This window comes from Hippocampus guttulatus, chromosome 11 (assembly GCF_054856545.1).
Source record: "Hippocampus guttulatus isolate MCC_2025c chromosome 11, RoL_Hgut_1.0, whole genome shotgun sequence".
Classification (NCBI taxonomy): Eukaryota; Metazoa; Chordata; class Actinopteri; order Syngnathiformes; family Syngnathidae; genus Hippocampus; species Hippocampus guttulatus.
The window spans coordinates 7770097-7790339 of NC_141271.1; the positions used below are offsets into that span (position 1 = coordinate 7770097).

A 20243-nucleotide genomic window follows, 5' to 3' on the forward strand; every position below is an offset into this window, starting at 1 on the left:
TGCCACACACAACAGAGATGCCCCCCCCCCCCCACAAAAGGTGTAAAAATTCAGGCTTTTGTGTAACAATTCCCTGAAACTCATGAGTATAAAAAGCAAATGCGATGACACCTATCAAATACCTTAATGAGGTTAGCTCCTCCCTTCTCACAGCCAATGTAATACTTCTTCTCAGGAGTCTGGAAGGCTAAAAGCTCCTTGGTGACCCCAAGGTGGCCTTCCAAGATGGTCTCCTCCACACCTGTCTCCCCAGCCCTCTTGACTTCATCCTAGTAGATGTAAGATCACCAACATCAACTTATGTGAAAATGGCGACACTGCAAAAACAAATCCCATGCTAACCTGGGAAAAGACAGGATAGCCTACCCTTATCCTTTTGAGCCAGTCAATCTCATTGTTGAGCAGCACCTCGGCATTTGGCAGGTTGATGTTGCTGTTGTAGGCATAGTTCAGGAGATGCCGGAGCAAAGTGAAATAGTCCCCGGCATGTTTAGCTCGCTCCTTAGCGGTGGTCTGAGAAAAGTTAAGATGCAGTCAGCAGCTGGCAAAGGAGCACTTCATGTTATGTTCGTGTCACTCACCCCTAGAACAGTAAAAAGGAGAGTAATGAAGAAGAGGAGGGGTCGGTGGCCCATGCAGCACCTGGTTGCCATCAGGAAAAACTGCTCCTGGGCCATCTGACGCACAGATCTGTCAAAAGCAGAGACAACCACGCTATAAGAAAAAAAACTGCAAACGTCAACCTATTCTGCCGCTTTTTTTGTCATTCATGCTGAACATACCCAACACCTAATGGTGCACTTACTTGCTGTGGCAGTGTAGCAGCAAGTCTATAATGAAGGTTTGCCATGCCCTCTCCTTACTGAGGGTGTCAAGGGCTGTGGGCATCAAGGCAAAACACAAAGTCATCACTTCCAAGGCCTCGCAACACACCTGCTCGTCTTCTCCATCAGGTTCCTTCGCTGCATTCGTCTGAAAATACATTTGCTTTTAAATGCAATTGCCATTGAAAAGTACATTGATAAGTTCTCACTTAGGCTAACTTTATATTTACTTTCTCGTATATCTTGCTGATATCTTCATTAGAGCTGAATACAAGCTGTACCGTGCCACAGCCTGATGCCCAAATTATTTTCTGTACCGCTCGGATGACACAGATGTCAGGAATAGACTTTGATGTCTGAAAAAAATTCTGAAAGTGTCACAAAAAAACATTAATATACATACATGGACAAATTAATTATTGTGGACAAATTAGAACATTAATAATTACAAATGTAATAAAAATTAGCCAATGAAAATCAGACATTGCTTTTGAAAATGTGGTTCAACAGAATTTTTAAAAATGTCATCAAACTGACTTCACAAAAATTATGGTACTCCTAAAGGATATTATTGAAAAGAATTTGACTATAGGTATATGTTCAACCACCGTATATCCTCTAATTAGCATCATGTGTGTCTACGCAGTCTGTTAAAGGGTGAGAAGTAATCACTATGAAGTTTGAAGACTTACTTGTTTGTACCACAGTGAACATGGCACTACAAATGTGAAGCAATTTGGCTCAGGAAATAAAGATAATTATTGACATATTATGATAGAAAATTAAAGCTAAAGGCTATTAAGACCATTACGAAGCAGCTTAATGGTGCTCTGATTACAGTTGCACCTATTGAGAAATTTACTGCAGTATAGCCAACCTCCCCGGAGGTGGCTGCAGGAGGAAAATTAATGAGTCCAATAGATGTAAATATGACTTGTAACAAAACGAGCCCAGAACAACCCCCAAAGAAATTAAGGTGAACTGCTGGGTGCATTGGTGTCAGATTGCAACATTCATCATTGCTTCAGCTCAAGTAAACTTGATGGGCTATAACAAAACCCCCATCAAGAATCACTTCAAATTAATATAGTCTAGTGTTTAAATTAAGAAAACTGTTGAGGTTTATATAAACCCTTGTGTTTTTGCTCTGAAAGACTATAGACAATTGAGCGATAAGGAGCTAATTCAGATCTGAATGTTCCCTTAATTCTTTTGAGCAAAACATCTTTTCCAGGTTTCTCTATAAGCATCCAAAAATTAAGCACATTAAAGTTGTTGTTTGACTCTGGGCTCAGTATTAGTCAGGAATCGCCCCAGCCAGTTACTTGCGGGATACGTTTGACAGTTCCTATACGAGATGCATTTCCTGTTGACTAATGCAAAGAACCTTGTCAAGGGACCCTACTGGATGCTAACGCTCGCTTTGGCCTGTATTTGAATCCCAGTGCCCGGTGTCCGAAGTCAGGTGTGCCAACCACTGAGCCATCCAGTTACCAAATTAAGACCATGTATATTCACATTTCAACCCCCCTATAAAATGTACTACATTGATTCTTTGCAGTTACCTCATCAGAAATCTGTTGTGCCAGGCGGATGGCTACATTGCGCAGCATACATTCTGAGGCAGGATTTGGGATGCTTTGCAGGGCACTTTGCAGCACCAGAGCCTGATCATGAGTGGCCTGATTAATCTGTTGTCGATTGGAGTGGAGAAAGATTACGATCAGAAGTCAGAATCAACCATTTGGGAACCAATCATGAGGTCTAGTATCTGTAGCCTAACCGGGGAAATAGGGATGTTCCCCTCAGCGTTGGGCTGGCAAGCCTCCGCCACCGCTTTCACATGGCCAAATCCGACAGCCGTGAGCAGGAGTTTGGCGATTTTCAACGCATTGAGGTAAGCCCCGCGCCGCGTCTCCATGTCGGCTGATGGCAGGAAGTTGTTCCTGGTCAGCATGCTCAACACAAGCGGCAAGCCACCACTCTTCAGGAAGTTGTACTGGAAGTCACTCGCATCCTCGCCTAGAGTGGCGCTGGCCGGCATCAGCAAAGCATAGACAACCTGGAATATAGGCATGAACAGTAAAAACCTGTAGGGAACCCACTGTCATGTCAACAGCCGATACAACATGCAGTGCAATTCTGAAAACAAAATGTTCTAAAAAGCCTGAAAACACTTAAACCACAAATGCTCATAATTTAATCAAAGACATTAAGTATTAGTTCAAATATTGCAATGTATTTTTTTCATATATCTAGTATGGCAATTGAAGGACTCATGGCAAAAAAGGATGTCCAACTTTGCTCCAAACCTTCTTGTAAACTTAAGATTTAGAATATCTGACAGAAAAGTATGCTGTTTTTCTTATGCCAACTACTGACTCAGGAAGGATGGCTTACCACTGAAATAATATCAATGGAAACCATTACAAAATGTTGCATTGAATGTACAAGCCCAATATTTTTACTCTAACAGGGTCCGACACTATTAAGCCGTTTATAGAGGGGACTCGAGCCAAGTTGTGATGCCCCTAACAGAACCAACAATACGGCATCATACTCATATTAAGTTGGCATGAATATTTCACATTTATTGTCTTTTTATTTTTATTATTTTATTTATTATACAGTATGTATAATTAATGTAATCATTGCCACTGTATTCATTTTAGATGGAGTTGTACCTCAATGAGGTAGAGCACTTGTGAGGGTGAGGGGCCAAAGAAGCGAGAGTCCAGTGAAGGGCTGAGGCTGTTCTCCCCGAGCTTGGCATGGTCTAAACACATAGCCCGTAGGTTCTCCACAGTGGTGTTATCTATAGTAAAACACAAGCACGCACGCACACAATGGAGCAGTTAAGTTTTATGCTTCCCTCAACTCAACTAAAAATGCAGCCTAATAATGAAAGCACAGTGAAACAATTACCTGGGGGCATGAGTTTCATGAGAACTCTGGCTCCATCTCTAAGTAGGGGCATGTTGAGTTGGCAGCCCAGGTCAGCAACCTGCCACAGGAAGGAGATGTAGCGTAGGTGCAGCGACATGATCTGCAAAACAGGAAAAGTTACTTAGCGAGAGATGCTCTTTTAAGAAACGTGACATTCAAACATCAATTTGTGAGGCAACTCTTTAAAGTGCAACTCTATAAAAGTGACCATGTACAAACTCACCACACCGGGAAGACAGCTCTCTACTTCGGGGTTGGGCCCATCACCGTAGTGGTGGCCGTGGTTACCAGGTGAACCAGTGGAAGAGTCGGACGAGCTGTCCGGGCTGGAGGGCATGTTGGTGCTGACCTGAGTTAACTTGGCTGTGATCAGCTAAAGAAACATGACAAAATTAATAGGCTTTACGCAAACACGATTTCAGGGGTAGATCGGCGATCAGAAGTTTAAAAAAATAAATAAATAAAAAGGAAATGAAATGAAATCAATGATTTGTAAAATCATGTTAAACCGAACGGGCGGCCCGGTAGTCCAGTGGTTAGCACGTCGGCTTCACAGTGCAGAGGTACCGGGTTCAATTCCAGCTCCGGCCTCCCTGTGTGGAGTTTGCATGTTCTCCCCGGGCCTGCGTGGGTTTCCTCCCACATTCCAAAAACATGCATGGCAGGCTGATTGGACGCTCTAAATTGTCCCTAGGTGTGAGTGTGGGCATGAATGGTTGTTCGTCTCTGTGTGCCCTGCGATTGGCTGGCAACTGATTCAGGGCGTCCCCGCCTACTGCCCGAAGACGGCTGGGATAGGCTCCAGCACCCCCCGCGACCCTAGTGAGGATCAAGCGGTTCGGAAAATGGATGGATGGATGGATGTTAAACCGATATTTAATTGAATACACAACAAATACAATATATTTAATGTTCAAATGGAAACTTTGTTTGTTTTTACACTAAATATCTTGTCTTTGTAGTATATTCAACCAAATATAAGTTGAACATGATTTGAAAATCATTGTATTCTGATTTAACGTTTAATACAACTTCCCAACTTCATTGGAATTGGGTTTGTATATTTACTGTGCAGTCAATCCCTGCACACTCAAAGCCATTTGGGGCTAGGGTGTAGCCGTACAGATTCGCCACGATCTATGCAAACTGTATTGACTATCTGTTAATCACGTCACAAGACTAGATCAACTCAAATTCAGGATAACTGCAGTACATCTCGCATCCTCCTTTAACAAATATTTAGTGTATCTTGTCAAAAACGGAGCTCGTTTTCAAACATCACGCCTGCATCAGTGACTGTTTGAATGCGCGTGGCTAGAATTCACGTAACTTACACTGAACGATGAAAGCTATTTTGAATTGTAGAAGTTAAAATTAAATAAGTAACACACATACTGCTAAAAGTTCATTTTCTGACATAAATGAAATGTTTTATGGAGTTTTTATCAACCAAGAAATAAATAATATTAAAAAACTTCAGGAATGCTATTACTTTGTGATTGGATGGTTGAGGACGCGGTGGCGGAACTTCTGCCTCCCGGCGAAAAAGCTTTCCCTCCACATGAGACAACCAAAGGCTAAAAATATATTAGCTTTCAGGCTCTCATATACACAGCACAGATCAATCCCGGAGAAGTTGTGTTTGCTGTCATGTCTTATTTCGGGTATCTGATCAATGATGTCATTGATGGATAGTGCAAATTACGATATTTCAGTTGATCATCCATTTTGCATAAAAATACAAATGAGAGATTTCGATCCAATCGATGAGCTCGGTGTAAAATCAAAAAATTATGAACAACACTATTCTACTGGAACATACTGATACTCCTCATCTTGCAAATGCCTTCCTAATAGAAAACTTCCCTTTTTGGAAATGACTTCCTTTAAGAAAACTCCCTTTTTCCATTCAGAGCAATTCACACTTATTTACTAATTTCTTTAATTTATAGACGCGATTGTTCATACATGGATATTAAAAGTTAACTGCTGAGCCCACTGGACCACTGCTGTTAACGAAAAAAAGCAACAAAATTTGCAATGTGGATTATGATCGCCCCCACAATGTTGGGTAGGTCTAGGCTGCCTCAGCTCTTAGACTTTGTCCTAGGCAATAGCGATTATATTAAAGTCCATCCTCAAGAGGAGTCATAAGACAAAATGAGATTAAGTTACCGTTTTGTCTTTCAAGTTCAGCTGTCCAATCAGCTTCCTGTCATCAGCAGGGTCGACCACCTCCCCTCCGATAAAAAGTTCTATCTTGGTATGTGCGGCGTTCGCTTTGATGCGATTCAGGATGCCGCGACGCACTGAGCCGATTGTGTCGTTGGTATGTGACCAGATGTCCAGGTCATCCACCTGCCGCCCCTGGTTTGGGAAGCGCACGATTAACGTGATATGCTTTCCCCGGAACGCCCTGAAAGAAAACAGAAAACATGTAAAAATGGAGTCTCTGAAAAATAAGGCACACATTTGTTGAATAGCTGAGGCTTGTCATTCCACCTCGACATGGGCAGGATGGTCCTCTCTTCATGGTAGTCACTGTCACATTCATTGATGTACTCCTTAAGCACAGTGAGAACTCGCACCATGCGGATTGCCTCCTGGCGTGCACAGTTTATGCTGTCTTTGTCTCCATCCAACACACAGAGCGTGTCGTAGGATGCCTTCAGACGGTCAAAACATGACTGGATAAAATCTTCATGAATTTCCACCTGCAAGCAAACCATAACGTCAAGTACCTTGTTTTTGCAGAAGGTGACCTCTAACCTGAAAATTACAGGTTTGGACACAGTTCTGTGTGTACCTGGTTGACTTGTAATTTTGGTCCAAGATTGGTGTAGATCTCCTTCAATAGGTCTATGGCTCTGCTGGCGATGTCATCACTTCCTTGAATTACCACCTGACACAAAATCAAAAACATGGTAAATATGATGCATGTCTACTTCAAAGGAGGGTGAACTTGTATCCCAAAAGAAAGGTACAAATGTGTGAGAGAGGCATGAACTTCCTAGGATGTCGCTTAATGAATTTAGTTCATTGATCTGCCACTTGACAGACACACTGGCATGTCCGCAACAAAGTTCTAACCCATTTATGGCAGTGTTCATGCTAACACATTTAGCAGACTTCGTTTCAGTCTGTTGTGGTGAAAGAGGAGCTCAGCCAAAAGGCAAAGCTCTCAATTTGCCAGTCAATCTACGTTCCTACCTTCACCTATGGTCATGAGCTATGGGTCATGACCGAAAGAACAAGATACTGGATACAAGCGAAGGAGAGGAGTTTCCTCCACAGGGTGTCTCCCTTAGAGATGAGGTGAGAAGCTTGGTCATTTGGGAGGGGCTCAGAGTTGAGACACTTCTCCTCCACATCAAGAGGAGGTGGCTTGGGCATCTGATTAGGAGGCCTCCTGGACGCCTGCCTGGTGAGGTGTTCCGGGCATGTCCCACCGGCAGGAGGCCTCGAGGACAACCCAGGATGTGCTGGATAGACTGTTTCTCCCAGCTGGCCTGGAAACGCCTTGGGATCCCCCCGGGGCGAGCTGGAAAAGGTAGCTGGGGAGAGGGAAGTCTGAGCTTCCCTACTAAGGCCCTTGCAAGACTTAATCCCGGATAAGTGGTAGAAAATGGATGGATGGGTGCCATACAAGTTTACAAATACTGTATAACTTTTATCTAATTCATTAAATATGTAACACTCATGAAGTTGCGTTCATATTTTGAAATTTGGTCGTCGCAGCTTTAAGAAACACACGGGGGCCTCAGTGGAGTGGGGCATTCTATGGTGGACCTTTACAAGTGGTGGAGACATTGGGGTTTTCCTTCCTGTGTCCAGTAGTTTTCCAATTAACAAAAGCCGATCCTGGGTCTATACCTGTGATACTTGTGAAATAATGGTTTGTATGTTTGGATCATTGAAAATGCATCACTTCAGATCTGTGTATGCCAAGAAAATATGCTAGTAAATATTTGGAAGAAAAACACAAAATGAGCACTTCTTACCCTCCAGAGGTAGTCTAGGCCTATGAGTTCCAGGTCATCCATCATGTAGGCCCTACGTTTGGCCACCAGTTTCCCCTCTCTGCAGTTCACAGCCTTAAAGAACCTCTCGAAGCACTTCATGCCATTCTCCGTCAACAAGGATGGGTCCAACTGCAGGACATTATTCTCAAAAAAGTCCTTGTTGATGTCTGGGTCCAGGTCGGGTTCATCGCCCATTAGTTTGGAGTACCTGCAATGTGGTATTTGGGATGTTGTTCGACACATTTGTGTACGGAAGACACAAAAATCCAGGATCAAAGTGAATGATACCATTTGAAGCAGGCCTCACGGTCACAGAGGAAGACTGCAGTCTCAGCCAGACAATTCCAAATCTGTTTGGCCTGAGGAGCACAGAGCCACAATTGGCCATCTTTAAGAAGGAACCTGGCAAAAACAAACATTTGATCATTACGAGCAACTGGAAGTCACACCACCTTTCCTGTCATTTGACTATCTTTGTATATCAGTGTCCTTTAGTACCTCAGGAAGTTAAGCCGTTCTTGCACTTCCTGGACATGGCTGTAGCGGCTTCCCGGTCGGACTATCTGAGGGTCAAACTCTGCCTGTTCTTCTGCGATCATTTTAAAAAAATAAAATACATACAGTATATATCCATCTGATTACTTCACTTTCCGTGTTTATTTTTCTCTTCAATGTATACCTTTGGAGAACTGCCGCATTGTCTCCATGTAGGCTGACAGATTCTCAGCCACGAGTGTGACCAGGGCATGGTTGTTTTGCAGCTGGTTGATAAGGTCATGACGGTAAAACACGTGTGGATTTCTCTGGGTTTGACTAAAAAGTTAACAGTAAGAAGAGTGAGGTATATAGAAGGGAACAAGGGTAGGACAAAAATATCGAGCAATGAAGCAACAAAGACTGCAAATTCGATGGCGAGGAGGATGACAATTGGCTCATTTCGCATTGGTATTTATCTGCAGCATAGAGCAAGATTTGTGTGTGTGTAACAATGTAGCAAAAAAATACCATAGTTGTAATTTCCTGACTTGCACCCATGAAATAATTATATATGATCAATTATATATTTATATTATATGGTATAAAAATACATTTATAATTTATCAATTATATATTATCAATAAATAAATGAATACAAATGAGAACCATATGACAACAACACAGGAGTCTGTCTGGATTATTAACTGGTTGTTCTCATTTAACCGGCAATGGCTAGGCTCAAACTGAACTGATAAATTATGGAAATATTCTATTTCCTTAAAAGATTTGTTTGCACTCAAACACCGCACCCTGACGAGTGGCTGGGTGCTTCATCTACTTAAGACACAATGAACTTCTGAAAGAGTGACCATTTTCCCATCATAAAAAAAGGTAAGAGCAATCGCCTCTGTTCATAAACCCTATTGCTCAAACACAGATGTCAAGAGAATTTAAATGGTAAAGTCGTGTTTCATGACTTAATGACAGTTTGCTTAAAATGTTAATGAATGTATTTGTTTGCCCATGTATGATAAATCTGTTTGTACTAGCTTTGCATAGGTTAATATGCTAGCTAATATTGACAATATTTTTTGTTGAATAATTTAGCTATTTAATTGTCATTAATGTAATATGCGTACAAGACTGTATATTTAAAACATACAACATCAATCCCTTAAAGTGCTTGCCGCCATTTTGTGGCCTCTCTATGCAATTTGAAACTCCTTTCAAGGGAGGAGTTAATTAGTCATGAATTTTCCATTTTTGCTGAAGGGCTCAGACCCTAATCTCTGCGAATAGGGGTTCACCAAAATCCTTTCATTGAGTATTGAACTCCAGTTTCTCTTGGCATAGATTGTACTATGTCGGGAACATTGTTTGACATGCATTTGTATATACATATGTAGGGCTCCGCCTCATCTGCTGTTGAGTAAACAAACATTTCCGGGAACATGGCACTAACCTAGGCAAAAATACTGAACCTAATATTAAATGCATGATTCCAGGCGACACCTCCAAAACAAACTTTGGATGACACAATCTACAAGAAAAAAGTAAACTGAATAAAGAGAGACCTTATGTTGAAATCCGGAATACAATTACACACACAAAAATTGTTTCACCATTATCTGTATCAAACTGAACTTGTGTCCCGTTGTGGCAGATGACTATCATTAGACGGTTGTGACAGTACACAGTGAATTAAATGGGAGCAAGGCAAGAAGAAACACCACTGATATTCAAATGCTGGCCTTGGGGGGTATGGGGCTCCATCTCAAATCACCTTGCGTATTTCTGTCTCAAGGTACTGTCTAAGTATGTCACATAACTATTTCATATTGGTCAAGATTATATATATATATATACATACACACACACACACACACACACACACACACATATATATACTGTATATATATACACACACACATCTATATATATACATATATACACATTTATATATATATATATACACAGTATACTGTATATACATATATATATATATATATACACACACATATATACATATACACATTATATACATTTGGTAACTATTGAAAAATAATGACGCGGAGAAAAAAGGCGGAATTTAGATAATTTCATTTTAACATATAGTACTTCATATAAAGTCAAGGCAACCATGAAAAAGCGAAATAAACTGGCCAATATAAAGATTAAACACCATTTAAACCATGTGCTTCGTAGGACTGAATGATAGGGGTCAAAAATGTTTTACAATAAAATTCTTGAACAGTCAATCATGACAATTAGATTTTTTAAGCTATTTAAAATGTTTAAAAAATATTTAATGATTTTGTGGACATTGTACTATGGAGTTTCTACTCTACTGGCTACATGGTCAACACTCTTACTTGTACACCATGTCTCTATCCAGAGGTGTTTAATCGTGTTAATATGCACAATACCATCTTATTGCAAGAGTCGACGGGTCATTTATTTGAATGAAGTTACACCATGCTTTTGTTCCGCTTGAGTATGACACATGCACGCGCACACTTCGTCGTTGGTTTAGCTGCTTCTTTTTCATAAGATGCCCTTTGTTGGCAAAAGACAGGCATCTTTTACACTGATGAACAAGATCAAACAGCCTTTTATAGTAGAAGATATATGTTTGTGAGAGTCTGAAATCGAGCTTGAAGGTGACCTAATACTTATTTGCCACCATTTGGAGCTGGGAGTCGCGGCTTGGAGTTTGAAGCGGATTACGTGGGACAGGAGAAGTGAACTAATCTCTTTTCGTCAATGGACGCTAAAGCTTCGTGTTTGCTTTCAAAACTTAGCTTGTAGCAGACGTGTGCACATTTTCAGCATGACGTCTCTGACCCACTGGTGAAAGGAGACTTTGATCCTCTCCTCTTTCATCTATAACTGCTTCAGACAACAAAGTGTATGCAGAAAAGTGGTGAAGATTACACGACTGTCTGTGTCCTATGTGTTGTGTTGTGTTATTTTTGTTATTTTGACTTCAAAATGGCGCCGCGAGAGTGGCTGCCTTTCCAGCAGCTCCTATATTTTGTTGTTCTACTGTGAATTGGGAATTTCTCCATTGCGAGACTAATAAAGATTTTCTTATCTTATTTTATAATTTGCAAATAAATTCTTTAAAAATGAGACAGTGATTTTCTGTTTTTCTTCTTCTCATTTTCTCTCTCATAGTTGAGGTATACCTATGATGAGATGTACAGGCCCCTCTCATCTTTTTAAGTGGGAGAACTGGCACAATTGGTGGGCGATTTAATATTTTTGTGCCCCACTGTATATCAGACACAAATTGTCAAAGTTTTTGCCACGTTACTCGGATATCTAGGCGGCCACTTTTAGAATTGTGATTGAAAGAAGCATACGTGTAAGCGGAACCTCTGCTGCACACACAAGAGCTTTCCATTTGCTGCATGTGGAGACAATGAGTTTGATGTCTTGCTGGGAACGTTAACAGCCAATAGTAACCTTCAGGTCAATCTAAGGTCTAATTAAAAGTAAAAAAAACAAAACAACTATCGCAATGAATTACGCATGGAGCCAATGATGTTAAATTGTGCGATCACGCTTCCATACTGAAATGCTTTGCATACGAAACATGTATGAAACTAGAGGCAGCTTTTCCACAAAAATGTTGTGTGTAACTAACATTGAGTCAAGGTTCCACTGTATCTGTATGACTCTAAATGCACTTGGGGTTCAAAAAATGAAATATGGTTATTTGAGATGGAACCCAAGAAATAATTGGCCAAAGCGGATTCATGGCAGAAACGTCCATGATAACATGTCAAAGAGTAAAAGCTTATTGGCTAGTGGAAAAGCAGGTCAAACCCTGGTACTAACACTTACCCCACTAAGTTCATTTGCATGTTAATTCGCATTTTCTTTCTGAAAAACAACAGCCATCCAAACAAACTACATATTGTCAAGTAGGAACTAGACAAAAAGCATTACAGCTCGGAGTCTTGTCAAACAGACTGGTCGCGAAGTTTGCTCATTTGTGCTCAACTGCGATGAATGTCGGCCATGAGCTCACCTCAAGTTCTGTGGAGCTTCTCCAAAAAGACTACAGATCTCTCTGATTTGCTTCAAGGCAGGAATAACCCATTTGTCATTAGTTCGCAGCTCCTCTATGAAACGATCAATCCACTGGATCTTCTGAGTGTCTCTGTCCTATGAATATAAAACTAACATTGTCAGTTCATATACATACATACACATTGTTATATCAAGATAAAAACAAATCTTACAAACTTACCTGTGAGCAGCTGTAATCTAATATTTTGATGTGAGCGCTAAGAGCTTGGTCCATTATATCTACAGGCACGTCGTCACTGTGGGCAAGGTTCCACAGCAGATTGAGGACCTTGTGGGCCATCACACCGTCTTTGTCATCCTCGGCCAGACGCCGGATAAGCTCGAGCAGTTTCTCACGCTGCTTCTTGCTGGCATTCGTCCAGCTTGCCTGCACGGGGAAACAGTTAGTGATGTCTGCTGGTGGTATCCACTGCATTAAACAGCAGAATGTTTTTGCCTGTTTTTTTTAAACAGTTAAAAAAACATTTAATGGAATATTATTGAATTAAAATACATACAACTACATCTAAGACTTTATGAACGGCAAATTATTAAGACTCCGACTCACCTTAAAACAGTCAAATAGATGATCAAGCTGCTCAGGTGAGAAATCCCATGCTAGCTTGGCCAGGAGGTCATGGACGTTTTTCACAATGGCCTCATGTTTCCCAGCCTGCACGCAGAGGGAGTGGAAAAAAAATGACCATTACATATACAGTAAACTGATTTATCAATGTATACTTTGGGACTCTGAGCTCTACTGTTGTTGGTATGTGTAAAATAAATTTCCATTTCAATCCGGGTTGACATTTTTTTCTTCCTCATGATACATTTTCTTGACTGGTACGATATATAAAACTATACTATATCCATTTGAAAACACTCCAAAAGGATTTAATGTTCAAATTAGTGTTTCCCCCGACCCCAAAATATTCTCTTTTTAAATTTGATGCCTGCACCACATTCCCAAAAAGCTGGGACAGGCAAAAAAAGACTGGGAAAGTTGAGGAATAAGATAAGATATCCTTTATTTGTCCCACACTGGGGAAATTTACAGTTTCAATACAAATAAGAAAAAAAAAATACTGTTTGGAGCAATCCACAGGTGAACAGGTTAAATGGAAACATGTGAGTCTCATGATTGGGTGTGAAAAGGGGCATTTTTGAAAGGCTTCGTTGTTCACAAGCAAGGATGGGGCGAGGTTAACCACTTGGTGAACAACTGCATAAGCAAATCGTCCAACAGTTTAAGAACTTTTCTCTACGCACAATTGTAAGGAATTTAGGGATTTCATCATCTACGAACCATATCCTTATCAAAATGACCAGAAATGCCATCAGCTTCTCTAGGCCCAAGCTCATCTTAAGATAGTTTGACGCGAGGTGTAAAACTGTACAGACGTCTGACGAGCCCACATTTCAAATTGGTTTTGGATATCGTAGCTGTCGTATCCTCTGGGACGAAGAGGAAAAAGACCATCCAGATTGTTAAATTCAAAAAGCCAGAATATGATGGCATGTTAGTGCCCATGGAATTGGTAATTTATACATCTGTTAATGCTGAAATGGACATGCAGTTTTGAAGCAAGATACACAGCCCTCCAAGCAACACCTTTCTCAGATACATCCCTACTTATTTCAGCAAGACAACGGCAAACCACATTCTGCATGTGTTATGGCAGTGTGGTTCCGTAGTATGAGTGCGCGAGTAGGGGGAAGAATTCCCCCTACAAAGCTTCAACAATTAGTATCTTCAGTTTGCAAACACTTATTACGTGTTGTTAAATGGGATGATGATGACGTAAAAATGGTTAAGATATGCCTCTCCTTTCGTTGTGGGAATGTTCACGTTCACAATAATTATCCTGTTTTGTAGTGAATTCAATTGACTATAGGTTGAAAAAAGATTTGCAAAACGTATTCATTGTTGCTTTAGACAACTGTCCAACTTCATTGGAATTTGTTTGTGAAATTGAGAGATTGCAGCCTGTATGTAATGGCATTTATTCATGCAAAAGCCACTACGCTCTACAAAATAAAATGACACATTGCCAGAAACTCGTTGGACATAACTGGACAACTGATGCATATGTGTATGTGGCATTAAGATCTTTGAGGGGTTATATCTAAGGATGAAGTAGGATCTTTAAGAATGATAGGGACTTCATTGTAGAAAACCTCACATAAGACTAAGGACCTGCAGACACACTGCTGTTCAGAACACAACGAAGGTATGTTAGCAAACTCACATTGCATTTTAATATAAAAAGGAAGTTCCACTATATTAAAGCAGCAGTTTTATCATAAGGACATTATTAGGACAATACTGGGATGCCCACCTGTGCTGCCCAGATGTTGTCGAGATCCTGCATGGTAAGAGCTTTCTCTTTGATAACGAAGCGAAGGATCTTCTCCAGTTTCTCAACATACTGAGGCTGGTGTAAGCTGTCCCTTAGGACGATGGACAAGATGTGGTTTTGCTGGATCCACTCCTGAGGCACAAAAATAAATACGGTGAAGTAAAGTCACCAAAATGGAGTGCAGAAGTACTGAGTGACTGAGCTCACCGCCATGCGCTCTGCAGTCAGCCATTCATCCTCCTCGGGGTTGTGCCGATGAGTGTAGTAGGACACACTTGAGATCACCTTGTTGACTTCATTTAGTGCATTCATTTTGCCATTAAAAGAAGAAATTTGCAATAACCTGGCAAGAGAGAGAGAAAAAAAAAAGAAAGTTTATTTCAGATCACTTCAGCATTAATGTGTTGATTTTCCATTCCAACGCACTGTCCTTACCTAAGAATCATTTTTAACCTAAAAATCTCTAAATTCTTCACAGTCTCCTCTTGCCCTGGTACACGGGATGCAAGACTCTTTAGAGACTTTATTATCATGGACAGTGCGTCATTTTTGGCTTCATTCTTGGCCTCTTTCTTAAGCTCCTCGTCGGTGAGGTTCTCCAGGAACTGGGGGACCATTTCAATGACGGGGAGAAAGTACTTCTTCACGGTGTGCAAGGTGAGGAACTCATAACACTGGCCAAAAGGCCTGCAATGGAAAAAAATGAGAAACATGACTAGTCAGGACCGCACATTTGGGAAAGCTCGTCAACAAGCTTACTTGATAAGTGCAGCGATGATCTGGACGTTCAGTGCTTCGCCACTCATGAAGCGATCGTGCAACATTTGAAACCCGTTTAATGTGCCAAACTTATTTATTAAGTCCACCAACCAGCCCTGGAATTGACAAAAGAGAAAGGAGGTGTAACCTGCTTTGAAAACAACTAAACGCAAGATGTTTTGATTCCATAATAAATAGCATGAGCAGTGATATACCTTAGGCGAGCGTGGGTCTGGTGGTCTGGCGAAGAGGTCGTCGTCGGCCAACTGTGTTCCCGCGGGTACGGTCTCAGAAGGCCGCGTGCCATTATAGATGTGGAATTTGCAGTGAGGGTTGGTGGCCATGGCCAGAAGCTCCAGTAGAGGGAACCAGTCCTGAGAGAGCTTGGCCACACACAGCTCGACCAAGCGGTGCGTGTTATTGATGATACACCGCTGTAAACACAGATTGCAGAAAAAGGCAAAGAAAGAAAGAAAAACAATTAATACAATCAGTAAACGCAAATGCGCATCAAACATAAGTCCCTTCTTAACAGCAACTGGGAATGCACGAATACCATCATGTCTCCTCATTGGGATCTCTCTACTCAGGCCTGTTCACACTACAGGAAACTTACACCAGGACAATGAACTTTAGCGGGTTAGCATCACAGTTTTGTCTAAGGATGGTAGGGTTTTTAAGATGGACAAGGAACCACCCAGGAATCTTTTACATCAGAGAGGGGTCTGCAATGCTATTGGATGACTATTTGCTGCCATACACTTCAGTCTCTGTGCTGTCTGTGGCTGTTAACAGGATAGTCTGAAAAAGATTCAATGTTCTAGTCATGCTAAAAGAAAACTGGTGTAATTGTAGTTTCTATTTTTATAATTTCTGCCTTAGGGCTTTTATGATGTCATTGTTTTGGATCGATTTAGTCCTTTTTCCACATGGTAGTGTAGAGCAGCTACAGGTCTTCAACCTGTTTTACGTAAATATTCCAAGGACCTTGGCTGATCGGCGTAAATAAAACTATTGGCGACATAAACGTTTGGGCCCAGGAACTAATGTAAAAAATAACAAAATACGTATTCTTGTAATTGTGGTGTTAATAACCCTAAATCAATTGATACCGCAATGAGTACCTTTAAAGCCTGCTTTTACAGGCAGTGTAAGATGCTTAGAAACTTATGGAACCCACTCGTCACAGTATTTCTTTGAATAAGCTACATCAGCAGTGCAAAGGTACTCACATGAATCTCAAACTTCCAGCCACTGACTGCCTCATCAGTCAGGATCTTTGTAAACGAGATAGTCAGACCATCTCTGAAAAACCTCTGACAAGCCTCACACTTCACATCCAGTCCTGCAGGAAGACAACATGATTTCTGACATAGCACACATAACTGTCAACGAACTGCATGGGGTTGTTGCCCATTTTCAAATAGCAATGAGGACAGTGAGACATAGTGTCATAAAAAAGTATTTGCCCTCTTCTCAAATTCTTACTCTTTTGCATAGTAACACCACTTTAATGTTTAAGATTATCAAACAAATGTAAATCATCAGGATAAGCCAAGTAAACAAAATGCAGTTTTTCAATGTTGATTTTATTTAGTAAGGAAAAAGGCAATTCCAATCTGCCTGGCCTTGTGTGAAAACAGCAACTGGAAACGAGCATCTTTTTTTCTAAATGGAAATGAGACTTTCACATCTATGTGGAGATATTTTGGCAAACTCCGTCTTTCAAAATTGTCCCCATGTTAAATCATTAATTACTGTGGCTTATCATATTTTGGGGGGCGAGCCGAGTTACTGACCACACCCAATATTAAATAAGAAAAAGAAAACAAAACTGCTGTCTTGACACCCCACCAAACCCCCGCCCCAGAGTGGGGAAATAAGCAATGCAGGACAATATAATCATTGCAAGTTGTGGGACCAAGAGTTACTGCAACACAGCGAGCTAATACTGGCCGGAAAAGAACCAAAAAGGGGCGGGCTTGGAGTGGGGAGAGAGGAAGCTGGCATATCTGCAGACTGTGTTGATTTGTTTAAAACTGTTCAACTGTCAACCAAGATGGCATTTAGCAGCCAAAGTAATAACAAAGCCACTGGTCACCAGATCAACTAGCGATGTTAAAACCCTCCTCTTCTCCAATCAAAGCAACACCCGTGGAGTTCCCCTTGGATCAAAAAAACAAAAAAAACAAAACACGAGACACACAAGGTAAGGCGATATTTCTTGTTCTGACTGAACCTCACATTAGGACTCCTGCAAAATACTGTTAGAGCCCTTATCAACAAATGGGGAAAGAAGCAATGGTGAAAAGCCACTCTACAAAAATTATCCAAAGAGCAGAGCTCCGACTCATCCAGGAGGTCACAAAGAAATCCTGGACAGCATCCAAAGAACTGTCAGCCTCCCTTCATGGCTCAGCAATAGGCAAGAGACCAGGCAAAGTCATCCCGGTCCTGAATTATGCCATGGCTACCATAATTCAGGACCTGGACGACTTGCTGTGATTGATGCAAGTATGGATTTCTACTCTTTACCAGAAAACCTAGAGGGAGAATGTTCGTCCAGCAGTTCAAGACTTCAAGCTGAAGCGCACTTGGTTTCTACAGCAGGACAATGATGCAAAACACACCAGCAAGTCAACTGTCTTAAAAAAAACAAAAAGGTTTTAGAGTGACTCAGTGAAGGTCTGGACAAGTCCAGAATCGCATTGAAATGCATTACAGGCAGAATTTTAGACGGGCAGTTCATGTTCAAAAACGCTCCAGTGTTGATCAAATAAAGCAATTCTCAATGGAAGAGTGGGCCAAAAAATATTTGCCATACAGATGTGAAAGACTCATTGCCAATTGTAGAAATGGCATAGAGTTGTTGCTGCTGCTGCTAAGGCTGGCTCAACCAATTATTATAGGCTGAGGGAAGTACCTATTCCACGATGGGTCAGGTATCTTTCAAATTTTTTCCCTAATAATCAAAATCACCAATTTAAAACTACATTTTATGTTTAGGGCGGCCAGGTAGTCCAGTGGTTAGCACGTCGACTTCACAGTGCAGAGGTACTGGGTTCAATTCCAGCTCCGGCCTCCCTGTGTGGAGTTTGCATGTTCTCCCCAGGCATACGTGGGTTTTCTCCGGGTACTCCGGTTTCCTCCCACATTCCAAAAACATGCATGGCAAGCTGATTGAACACTCTAAATTGTCCCTAAGTGTGAGTGTGGGCGTGGATGGTCGTTCGTGTCTGTGTGCCCTGCGAATGGCTGGCAACCGATTCAGGGTGTCCCCGGCCTACTGCCCGAAGACTGCTGGGATAGGCTCCAGCACCCCCCGCGACCCTAGTGAGGATGAAGCGGTTCGGAAGATGAATGAATGAATGAATGCATTTTATGTTTACTTGGATTAACCTTGTCTGATCTGTTTGAGTATGCAAAATAAATAAATTGCGAAGAAGGCGAATTAATACTTTTTCATTCACGGTAATTCTTTGCACTGGTTGTGGAATTTTACTTTATACAATTAAAAATGTGTAATTTATGGTACATATCAGCACATTTCAAACGAATTTTGCGGTGCACATTCCTACCTTTTTTACTGAGGTCTATAGCAGCCTCCAAAAGGACTTCTAACTCTCCTTTTGGCAAAACTGGAACCACCCAACGAGGCCTGGGAGGAAAGACAGGAGCAATCATCAAGAAATTCCAACAGATGCATGGAGAACAGTGCAATGTATGGATCAACAATTTTTTTTTGGTGAGAGGTCAGAGTTCTAGTTTACAGTCCTGACAAGTAGGAATGGGTGAGTAATGATACAAGTTGTCGATATAGGGCCCAATGTATCTGGTACCCACATGGCAACCAATAATGTCCTCAATGGGGCCATTTTACTATCGGGAACTAAATAGCATGGATGGCTGACAGAACATCTTTCTAGGCGATGGAACATTTTAATCCATGTCAATCCTCTCATTTGCCCATTAAAATGGAAATTATACAACGTAGTCCAAATTATTTTGCATGTTTGTTTTTTTTTTAAATCAAACTTGTTCAAGTGTAAAAGATACCCATCCCTATCCCCTCTGTCCCCAAGTAAAAACGGCTGTTTGCAAATATCTAACACGGCTTAAATATAAAAACAGTCACACAGAGGCAAATCAGAATAAAATTTCATTTGGACACAAAGGGGTGGCAAATTGCTGTTGCCAATTCTCCTGGAGTAGGAAATTAATAATTTAATTATTTCATCACGCATGATAAAATTGCATTTGGGGGAAAAAAGGAAGAGTACTTCAAGTAACATTTTGGAATAGTTAGGATTTAACCAGTTTTCAACCGCGGTTTCTCTTTCTACACGCATATAAAGATGTACATGACTTGAACACAAAGAAGAAATCTGATGCGACATCGCATCATAGCGCTCTGCTACACTGTAAAGAACGTGAATAAATGACGAACTGTGATAGAGTATAGACAAACTCGGTTATCATGTTTAAAAGTTTCATGTTGTATGCTTGATTGACCTCAAACGCCACACGCGTTGTAGAGCACACAGGAAAAAGTGTGAACTTGAGCTGAATGAAACTGAGGCCTTGTTAACAGATAGTACAAACAGGAATGTTCAACTTCGGGTGAGCAGCACGATAAGATGTCCTTGAGTTTGTTCCAGTGTCTCAATTCATGCGAAATATACCCATTGAATTAACAATGTATCCATTGTTTGTACCGAGAGATGTTTTGGCCTCTGAGGAGCGTATCGGTGGGCTGGGCTGAGAGGCATGACATGTAA

General features: G+C 41.1%; 1 protein-coding gene across 3 annotated transcripts in view; it reads right to left on the bottom strand.

The window, feature by feature from the left end:
* usp9 (ubiquitin specific peptidase 9) overlaps window positions 1-20243 on the bottom strand; it is a 46641-nt gene that overhangs the window by 14677 nt on the left and 11721 nt on the right. For 2 of the 3 annotated variants that reach the window (XM_086123218.1, XM_086123217.1), the window contains exons 4-30: window positions 19044-19123; window positions 16698-16810; window positions 15681-15899; window positions 15466-15581; window positions 15142-15393; window positions 14914-15049; window positions 14686-14838; window positions 12915-13019; window positions 12528-12734; window positions 12306-12442; window positions 8472-8605; window positions 8291-8381; window positions 8081-8194; window positions 7772-8000; window positions 6577-6672; window positions 6273-6484; window positions 5946-6186; window positions 3994-4143; window positions 3750-3870; window positions 3509-3639; window positions 2608-2886; window positions 2390-2515; window positions 1055-1192; window positions 806-972; window positions 582-690; window positions 367-513; window positions 123-269 (exon numbers count right to left, since the gene is read on the bottom strand). In XM_086123218.1, coding sequence (XP_085979344.1) covers window positions 123-269; window positions 367-513; window positions 582-690; window positions 806-972; window positions 1055-1192; window positions 2390-2515; window positions 2608-2886; window positions 3509-3639; window positions 3750-3870; window positions 3994-4143; window positions 5946-6186; window positions 6273-6484; window positions 6577-6672; window positions 7772-8000; window positions 8081-8194; window positions 8291-8381; window positions 8472-8605; window positions 12306-12442; window positions 12528-12734; window positions 12915-13019; window positions 14686-14838; window positions 14914-15049; window positions 15142-15393; window positions 15466-15581; window positions 15681-15899; window positions 16698-16810; window positions 19044-19123 — 4150 coding nt within the window. Of the gene's footprint in view, window positions 1-122; window positions 270-366; window positions 514-581; window positions 691-805; window positions 973-1054; window positions 1193-2389; window positions 2516-2607; window positions 2887-3508; window positions 3640-3749; window positions 3871-3993; window positions 4144-5945; window positions 6187-6272; window positions 6485-6576; window positions 6673-7771; window positions 8001-8080; window positions 8195-8290; window positions 8382-8471; window positions 8606-12118; window positions 12158-12305; window positions 12443-12527; window positions 12735-12914; window positions 13020-14685; window positions 14839-14913; window positions 15050-15141; window positions 15394-15465; window positions 15582-15680; window positions 15900-16697; window positions 16811-19043; window positions 19124-20243 lie in introns of all 3 variants that reach the window. The other variant, XM_086123219.1, reaches the window with a different exon arrangement.